This window comes from Balaenoptera ricei, chromosome 19 (genome assembly GCF_028023285.1).
Source record: "Balaenoptera ricei isolate mBalRic1 chromosome 19, mBalRic1.hap2, whole genome shotgun sequence".
NCBI classification, from domain to species: domain Eukaryota; kingdom Metazoa; phylum Chordata; class Mammalia; order Artiodactyla; family Balaenopteridae; genus Balaenoptera; species Balaenoptera ricei.
In genome coordinates, this window is record NC_082657.1 from 13,949,222 (window position 1) to 13,958,501 (window position 9,280).

Below are 9,280 nucleotides of genomic sequence, written 5' to 3' on the forward strand. Positions count from 1 at the left end.
CGGAGGAAGGGCGCTAGACCTTGGGCCGCTAAGGAGACAAGAACATCCACAGGCTCTTATGAGAAAGAGTGAAGGGTGCCGAGAGGGGACTCCTCGGGCCGTGGGAGCCTCACGGTTCTTACCCCTGGACTCCCAGACTGCCAGGGTCCCTTCCTCCAAAGCCCGGTCACCTAAGGCCTGAGCCCCCGGAAAGAGGGAGGAGGGTCGATTTCAAATACCCCCAGCCCCGCCTCTTCCCCCTGCCCTGCTCAGCTTCCTCTCTCTGCGAGGAACACTTTCACTTCCTGCTACTCCAGGCCTCCCCTCGGAGAACAGGTAGGGGCCCCCAGGGACTGAACAGCTGGCATCATCACCCGCCCACTGACCCACTGCCTCCCTGTGGTATCAGGCAGCTGCCGCCATCCCACCCTGCCCGGCACCACCCATCTCCTTCTCCCCTTCTCATGGGACCCAGGCAAGCATCTGTCTCCCTCCCCCCACCCCTCCTGACTGCTCTCCCCTGGCCAGGGCACCTGCTCTCTGTCCCCCACTTCCTAATACCCTGGGCTTCTGGTCAGTGGGCTGATTGATTTGTTTAGCTGTTTATTTTCCATCCCCTATACCCACCCCAAGAAGAATGGAAGCCCCTGGGAGCAGGGGCCTATTCTGCCCATCACCCTTTTCCCCAGGCACCCTTTCACCCTAATCTGGGCCTGTACTCAATAAATATTTGTTGGCTGTATGGGCGCACGGATGGATGGATGGATGCACGGATGGACCTAGGACTCCTACTCCTGGGACTGCTGCAGGGAAAATATTTTAGAATGCCCACCTTAACTGATAACCCACTGTAGGACTCTCTACCTGGTTAAAAGGGTTGGGGTCCGATGGATAGAGGGACAGATGTGTGATAAAGCAAAAAGAATAACAGTAGAATCTAGGTAGTGGGTATATGGATGTTCCCTGTAAAACTATTTCAGTTTTTCTGAATGTTTGAAATCTCTCATAATAAAACGTTGGGAGAAAATATTTGAGGGCTCCTCTGTGGTCTGGGAAGGGAGGGAGAGGAAATGTTGTATAACATTTGTCACAGTTACAGAGTGCCTGCTATGGGCAGAGCCCTTTTCCGGGCACTGTATTTTGACAAGGGTTGTTAGTTAGCTGGTCCACATTCATAAGGCTGCACCGGATGTTATAATCTGAAATATTACCCTACCGCTTGGTAAATAGCTGTCATTTTGAGTCATCTTCCTCCCCAACTACGTCAAGACTCAAGACTCCTGGGATCCCCAGATCGCCCCACCATCCAGCAAATAAAGAATTAATACCTGGCACAGCAAGGGGTCTCAAGTCCATTCTGATTGGTCAAGGCCTCTGCCATGGGGGTTGTAAATAGACTTATCTTCCTCCCTGCCAGAGGCCAGACCATGGCTCACTGGCCTTCTGCATCCTGAGGATGATGGCACAGCCAGAGGACAAGGCCTCAGCAGGCCCCACCGATGGGGAGAGGTGAGGGCTGCTGGGGCTGTCTCCAACTCTTGCCCCTGAATTCAGAAGCCCCTTCCATCCAGTTCCCACCCGCCACAGGACCCAGAACCCCATCTCTGACCCTTTGCCCCTGGGCTTCCCCTTCCTGTACCTTTGACCCCATCTCAGTGTCCAACTGCCTTCCTCTGTGCCCTGGTCTCCTGGTCCCTGCGTGTCCCAGACTAATCCCATCACAGGCGAATGGAGCAGGTGAGACCCCCTTAAGGGTCCTTGGGACCCCAGAGCCACTCCTTCGCCTTCAGAGGACATGGGGGGTGTGGCAGATCCCAGAGCTGGATGCCCAGGATGCAAAAGCCCTTCTGGAGCTGTGGCCACCAGGGGTAAGTGCTCACAGCCGGGGACCCTCTCTGACCCTCCCCATGACACTCTGAATCAGTTCGGACTCTGCTGGTTGCTAGTGACAAACACAACGCAGACCAGGCAAACTGAAAGGCTACTTATTGATTCAAATGACTGAAAGGCCCAGAAGTAAAAGTAATTTCAGGAATCTCTGGATCCTGAACATCAGACAATGTATACATTTCTCTTCATTCCACTTCTTGGCTTTGTTTTTTGTGTTTCTGTTTTTCCCTTTTTTTGTTTGTTTTTGTTTTGCCACAAGGTTTGTAGGGTCTTAGTTCCCTGACCAGGGGTTGAACCTGGGCCCTCAGCAGTGAAAGCGCAGAATCCTAACCATTGGACTGCCAGGGAGTTCCCTTGGCTTTGCTTTAAACTGCAGGGAATTCTAAATATTTGGGGATGCAAGTAAACACTTGTTCTATAATAGCTTAGATAAATAGGCATTTTTCTTTCTAACATAACCAGAAGGGTAGCTGCAGGCTCCAGTTCTGCTCCTCGGGTGACATCAAGGCCATCTTCTCTGCAATTCTCCTGGACTTCCCTCATGGTCATCCAGTGGCTGCCCCAGACCCAAGCACATGTGTGCATTCCAGGCAGGAGGAAGGAGGAGAGGAGGCACCAGTTGCATTTTTTTCTTTTACTAGGAAAAACAAAAGCCTTCACAATTGATTCAGAATATACGGATAAGGCCCAGGTAGCAACATTTTTAAAAGCTCACCTGGGAGTTATACAGAGGTGAGAACCACTGACTACATCAATTATTATCCATCTTCTATGGCTGGGCCTATTAATGCCCTGAATAAAGCTGGAGTTCTGCAAGGAATAGGGAATAGATCTGGATAAAGCAACTAACAGGTATACCACAGCTTCCTCCTCAGGGGGCTTTCTCTTTGTAGTGAGAGAGATGGCTGGCCCCAGCTCAGGGCCACATCTCACCAGCTTAGCAACCCCAGTGTAAAAAGAGGCCTCTTTCCAAAGAGCTCCAGCAAAAATCCTGTGGAAGATTTCTGTTGGCTGAGCTTGGTTCACGTGCCCATCTCTGAACCAATCACAGTGGTCAGAGAACACTGTCAATCCTATTGGCTAGGTCAGGTCATGGACCCACCCCTAGGGCTTGATGGAGAGTTAGTCACCCACAGGACCTAGAGTAGAGAGTGGAGTAGAGAGTTTTCTAAATGAAATTTGAGGTGTGGAGCCCAAAATAAGGGCAATGGATGCTAGGCAGGCATAAATCCTCTTCAAGCTGAACTTTGCCTCCATTCCCCCAGAGTTTCCTGGTCATAGGACATGATCCCAGACAGGTCCTTGTGTTGAGGACAGGACCTTCACCAGGGGAAATCAACACCTACCAGATCCAGAAGCTTCCTGGAGGTGAGGAGCCTATGTCCCCAAGTTTCCAGTCCACAGCAAATTTATCACCAAGATTGGTCAGTTTTAATTCTAAAATATCTCCTGAATCTTCCCAATCCTCTCTACCTCCATCACCCTAATCCTAGCCACCATCACCTCTTGCCCAGACAATTTCAGTAGCCTCCTCTCTGGTCTCCCTGCTCCCACCCTTTTCTTCCATTCTGAACAGAGCAGCCAGAGTGATATTTTCAAACATCAATCAGATGTTATACATTCCTGCCCTAAACCCTGCAAAGGACATGCAACCTCTTTAGATAAACATTAAACTCCTTACAACCCATCATGGCCTATAAGGTGATGAATGATTAGCTCCTGCCCACCTCTCCATCTACAGCCCTTCATTCTCTCTACTCTAGACACACTGTTTTCTCTGTTCCTTGAGCATGCTAAATGTGTCCCAACTTCAGGGCCTTTGTATTTGTTTTTCCCGCATGAATGCCCTTCCTTGAATGGTTAGTTTAGTCTCCATCCTTTAGGCCTCTGTAGAAATGTAATCTTCCTTGACCACCACAGCTAATGAGAGCCCTGGTCACTTTCAATCACTCCATTTCATTCATAGCACTCAATACATTATACACTTATCTTTATTTGTTTACTCATTCATTTTTGTCTCCCTGCACTAAAAGGTAAACTACAGGAAGACAGAGAATGTATCTGCCTTTTGACAACTGTATCCCCAGTGCCTGAAAATGAATAGGTGCTCAATAAATATTTGTCTAATGAATGAATCCTATTTGGTAGCATAAGTGGAATGCAAGCATAAAGTCACAGGAGAAGATAGGGACTGCAAGGGTAGACATTTCCCTGTTCTGAAGGTTCTTGGGGGGACCTGCAGGACTGGGGAAGAGAGAGTCCCAGGGAAAAGAAGCTGCTGCCCCTCAAGTTGTCTAACTTGTTCCTCCTTGCCCTCTCCCCCCAGGTGTGTCTCTGGAGTCCTCTAACCTCTGCATGTCAGACCTGCCCCATCTCCTGGCCTTCCTATCAGCCAGCAGGTACAGGTCACCCTTCGAAAGGGCTAAGGGGGATCCTTCCCTATGATACCTCACCCATATTGTGACTCCTCATTTTTTCTCAGGGATGTTTTGCCCAGAACACTGCTCTTGCCCCCTCCCACTCTAGGGCCTGGAGACCAAAACACAGGTGAGGCATGATTCTCTAATGGAGGAAGAGGCCACATTTCCACCTCCTTAGTCCAGGAGGATGGTACTTGAGGGACCAAACTACAGGGTTCGAGGGAGGATAAGGCTGGGGTTTGAGAAAGTTGCGGGGGGGGGGGGGTGTTGTGGTGCTCGACTCCTGGGCCTGATTGTGCCAGGGACCTTGGTGCCAGGGACCAAGCCTCAGTTCTTCCAGTAACGAAGCTGGACACTAAGTCTCCAAGGCTGGCCCCTTGGACACCTGGGACACCTCACTTCTGCTGGCCCCCAGGTCCTCTGCAGATTGGCAGCATCCAACTCAACACCTCAGGGAGGGTGTACTTTGCGGTGAACAAGCTCTACCTGGAGACCCACAGAGGGTGGGAGATGGAGCAGACGCCCCCAGAGACAACTCCAGAGACTGCCGACAGACATGGTCCAGGTTAGATGAGCAGGGCCCTGGGCCCCTGAGGGATGAAGGAGCTGCCGCCGCTGTTTTGTGGAACTCAACCCTCTCTCCCCATCAGCCCCCAGGAACCCAGCCCCTCACCAGGTCTCCTGGGTGGAAGGCCCACTCAGCCCAGAAGTACACCATCCTAGGCCAGCTCTGGCCAGCCCGGTGGAAGAGAAGGAGGAAGAGGAGAAGGAGAAGGACGACTACAAAGACGAGGAAGAGGGAGCTGAGGATGCGCTCACGCAGCACATCCAGGCTCTAGCCAGGGCCCGGAGCAGCTACGTGGCCAGGCAGTTCCAGGGCTTTCGGGTGCGCCTCGCCTCAGAGGCTGAAGGTCCCCACAGGCCTGGGGACCCGGCCACAGAGCTGCTTCAGGATATGCGGCATCTCCTTGCTAACCTCCAAGATCGCTTAGCAAAGGACCCCGATGTCAGGGCTGTCTTTGAGAGCAGGGCGCCCGGGGCCCCCCAGAAGCACGAGGATCTAGGTAATGAGGAGGGCTGAGAGGGAACTTAAGGCCACTCTCCCAACCTGCACAGGTTCACGTTTGCCATCTCTTGGCCCTACATAGGTGTTCACACCCAACTTCCTTCTCTCCGTCTGCGTGCACATCTGTTTCCTTTTCTACTCACACGCGCCCTTTCCTACATGTAGTAATACCTATTCTGTTCACCACTGCTCCATCTCACACATGTGTGACAGCCATACTCTCTCTCCCACGCGCTCGTTCACACCCAGGCTCCTTCTTCCACACGTGCTCACACCTAAGTCTGCACAAGTGGGTGGCCACAGGCTAGGAAGGTGTTGCGGTTGGCGAGGGTGGGTCGCTGGAGAGAGAGGGTAGGCGTGGGTCAGCCCGGCGACGCTTCCTTCACCCGTCTCAACCCCTGCAGGCCCCGCGGTGGAGGCGGCCCTGTGCCGGGCGGTGCTGGCGCCTCTGAAGCCGGCCCTGTGGACTCGACTCCGCACGCTCCGCGCCCCAGCTCTGCGGCAACTGCGGCGGCGACAGATAGCCCTGCGGGCGGAGGCCGGGCCTCCGGGAGCTCAGGGGGCGGGGCATGAGAGGCGGGGCCCCGTCCCCACCCTGCGAAGCCGCATCCACGCGCGCTTGGCGCGCCTCCACTCAGCCTGCGCCCCGCGCCGCAAGGTGTCGCTCCTGCTGGCGGTGTGCAGTGACGTCTACGAGGGCCTGGCTCGGGACGAAAACCGAGGTAAAGGAGGAGTCTTGAGTCTACCTGAATGTGGAGTGGCTTGAGGGTTACGGGAGCCAGGTAGGAGGCTCCTGTGCACACGTCGAGGGCAAGATGGCATGCTCTAGCAGGAGGCGTCTACGCGGGCCGGGGGAATCCAGTAAGGGGCGTTTGCATGCCCGGCAAAGTGGAAGGGCAGCTAGCCCTCGCGGTCCTGGGGATCGGATGGAAGGTGCCTGCACGCCCCGTCCGCCCCAGAGCCTGTCCTCCGGCTCCCCTAGAGCCCCTGGGGGCCGACGCCTTCCTGCCAGCGCTAACAGAGGAACTAATCTGGAGTCCGGACATTGGGGAGACGCAGCTGGACGTGGAGTTTCTCATGGAGCTCTTGGATCCGGACGAGCTACGGGGAGAGGGTGACGCCCCAGCCCCAGAACGCCGGGACCCAAGAGGGGGCGCCCTAGGCCGCCCGCCTGCAGCGGGAGGGAAGGCGGGCAACCTGCAGGGGGCCTGCAGGCGGCCAGGGAACCTGAGGGGGCTGCGCTGACCTCCCCTTCTTGCCCCTAGCCGGGTACTACCTGACCACGTGGTTTGGGGCCCTGTACCACATTGCCCACTACCAGCCCGACACGGGCCGCGCGCCCCAGGGGCTCAGCTCTGAGGCCCGGGCCTCCCTGCGCCAGTGGCACCGCAGGCGGACGCTGCATAGACAGAGCCCCATCGAAACCCAGGTGATCGCCCCTCTGGCCCGCGGGTGGAGGGGAGGGCTGGATCTGTTGCCTTTCTGACCCAGGCTCCTGCCTCTCCCCACAGGCCAAGCTGCCCTTTGAGGAACCATGGGCAATAGAGATTGTGCAAGAGGCCAATGATGATTAGAATCTCAAACCCTTCTGCTCCGCAAGCAAGATTCGGGAGGCACCTAGGGCAGCACCAACTTCTGACCCCTGTAATTTAGACTGGAGGCAGCAAGAAGGAGGGGTTCCCAGGAAAAGGAACCGGGTCTGAGGGAAGACCTCTGAGCCTTTGCATTGGCTGTCCCTGCTTCCTGGAATGCCATTCCCGAATATCCACACTGCTCCTTCCCTCCCTTCCTTCAGGTCTTTAGGCAGATGTCACCTTCTCAGTGAGGCTCTCTTCCAGACACCCCTGTCTAAAACCACAGCTTCTCTGGCTTGACCCTCTCTGTGGTAAACAGAATAATGCCCCCCCAAGATGTTCACCTCCTAATCTCCATAATCTGTGAATATGTTACCTTACGTGGTAAAAGGGACTTTACAGATGTGATTAAATTAAGGATCTTGGACTTCTCTGGTGGTCCAGGGGTTAAGACTCCGCGCTTCCACTGCGGGGGCTGCGGGTTCGATTCCTAGTGGTGGAAGTTCCGCATACCGTGGGGTGCGGCCAAAAAAAAAAAAAAATTAAGGGTCTTGCGATGGGAAGATTACCCTGGATTCAGGTGGGCCCGATGTAATCCCCAGGGTCCTTATAAGCGGGAGGCAGTGGGGTCAGAGTCAGAGGAAGAGATATGATGATGCAAGCAGAGGTCGGAGTGATGTGTCCAGGAGCCAAACAATGTAGGCCTCCTCTAGAAGCTGAAAAAGACAAGGAATGGATTTTCCCCTGGAACCTCCAGAAGGAACTCAGCTTTCGATTTTGTTTTATTTTAATTAAAGTATAGTTAATTTACAATGTTGTGTTAGTTTCAAATGTACAGCAAAGTGATTCAGTTATGTATATATATATTCTTTTTCAGATTCCTTTCCATTATAGGTTATTACAAGATATTGAGTATAGTTCCCTGTGCTATACAGTAGGTCCTTGTTGTTTACCTATTTTATGTATAGTAATGTGTATATATTAATCCCAGACTCCTAATTTATCTCTCCCTCCCTACCTCTGCTATCCCTTTTGGTAACCATTAGTTTGTTTTCTATGTCTGTGAGTCTATTTCTGTATTGTAAATAAGTTCATTTGCATTTTTTTTTTTTTGGATTCCACATATAAGTGATACCATATGACATTTGTCTTTCTCTGTCTGACTTACTTCACTTAATATGATAATCTCTAGGTCCACTCAAGTTCAGCCTTTGATTTTAGACCCTAAGACATATTTTGGACATCTGACCTTTAGAACTGCAATAGATAATAAATGTGTGTTTTTTTAAGCCACTAAGTTTGTGGTAATTTGTTACAGAAGCCATAGGAAACACTCCCTTACCCTGATCTTTATTTTTTTCCATAGAAGCTTTCACTTCCAATCATTCCATATAATATACTTATTTACTGTGTTAATTGTCCATAATCTTCTCCCTCCCCTTAGGACAGTGCTGTCCAATAGAAATAGAAATAGAATACAAACTACACATGTAATTCTAAATACTCTCATAGCTACATTTAAAAATAACTGAAAAGAAACAAGTGAATTTAACTTTAATAACATATCTGATTTAACCCATTATATCACTTCAACATGTAATCAATATTTTTGAATTATTGAGATATTTAACATTCTTTTTGTGTGTATCCTAAATCTTCAAATTCCAGTGTGTTTTACACCGCAACACATCTCAAGTGCTCAATAGCCACTCAGGGCCTGTAGCTACTATTTTTAGACAGTGAGTACAGCCTTAGAACGTCAGCTTCAGGAGGCTAGGGATCTCTGTTTTGTTCATAGCTGTATCCTCAGTGCCTAGACAAATGCCTGGCACACAGTAGGTGTTCAATAAATACTTGCTGAATGATTCAATGAACAAATTTTCTGTGGTAGGCTGAAAATGGCTCCCCGCAAAGATATCCGTGTCCTAATCTCTGGAATCCATGAATGTTACCTTATTTGGAAAGGGGTCTTTGCAGATGTTATCAAATTAAGGATTTTTTTTTTTTTTGCACGCCCTGAGGCTTGCGGGATCTTAGCTCCCAGACCAGGGATTGAACCTGGGCCCATGGCAGTGAAAGCGCTGGGTCCTATCCACTGGACCACCAGGGAAGTCCCAAATTAACGATTAAAATGGAGGGATTATCCTGGAATATCGAGGGGGGCTCTAAATGCAACCACATGTGTCCTTATAAAAGGAAGGCAAAGGAAGACTTGACACAAACAGGAGAAGGCAATATAAAGGCAGAGCAGAGAGAGATCTGAAAATGTTGGCCTTGCAGATTGGAGTGACGTGGCCACAAGCCAAGGAACACTTTCCAGAAGCTGGAAGAGGCAAGGAACGGAGCTTCCA

General features: G+C 51.4%; 1 protein-coding gene across 5 annotated transcripts; it reads left to right on the forward strand.

The window, feature by feature from the left end:
• The first annotated feature begins 26 nt into the window (after positions 1-26).
• On the forward strand, positions 27-8,350 carry RINL (Ras and Rab interactor like). 5 transcript variants are annotated; one of them, XM_059906042.1, is made up of 11 exons: positions 27-1,488; positions 1,688-1,847; positions 3,135-3,237; positions 4,196-4,268; positions 4,352-4,416; positions 4,705-4,854; positions 4,940-5,353; positions 5,760-6,077; positions 6,338-6,469; positions 6,621-6,784; positions 6,867-8,350. In XM_059906042.1, exons 1-11 carry the CDS (start codon positions 1,436-1,438, stop codon positions 6,927-6,929), a joined length of 1,695 nt encoding a protein of 564 aa, XP_059762025.1. In that variant the 5' UTR covers positions 27-1,435; the 3' UTR covers positions 6,930-8,350. The 5 variants fall into 5 exon arrangements, with proteins under 5 accessions (XP_059762025.1, XP_059762027.1, XP_059762024.1 ...); XM_059906044.1 differs by lacking the exon at positions 1,688-1,847 and adding an exon at positions 2,511-2,601; XM_059906045.1 differs by lacking the exon at positions 27-1,488 and adding an exon at positions 2,511-2,601 and having other exon boundaries at positions 1,801-1,847.
• The last annotated feature ends 930 nt before the right edge of the window (positions 8,351-9,280 follow it).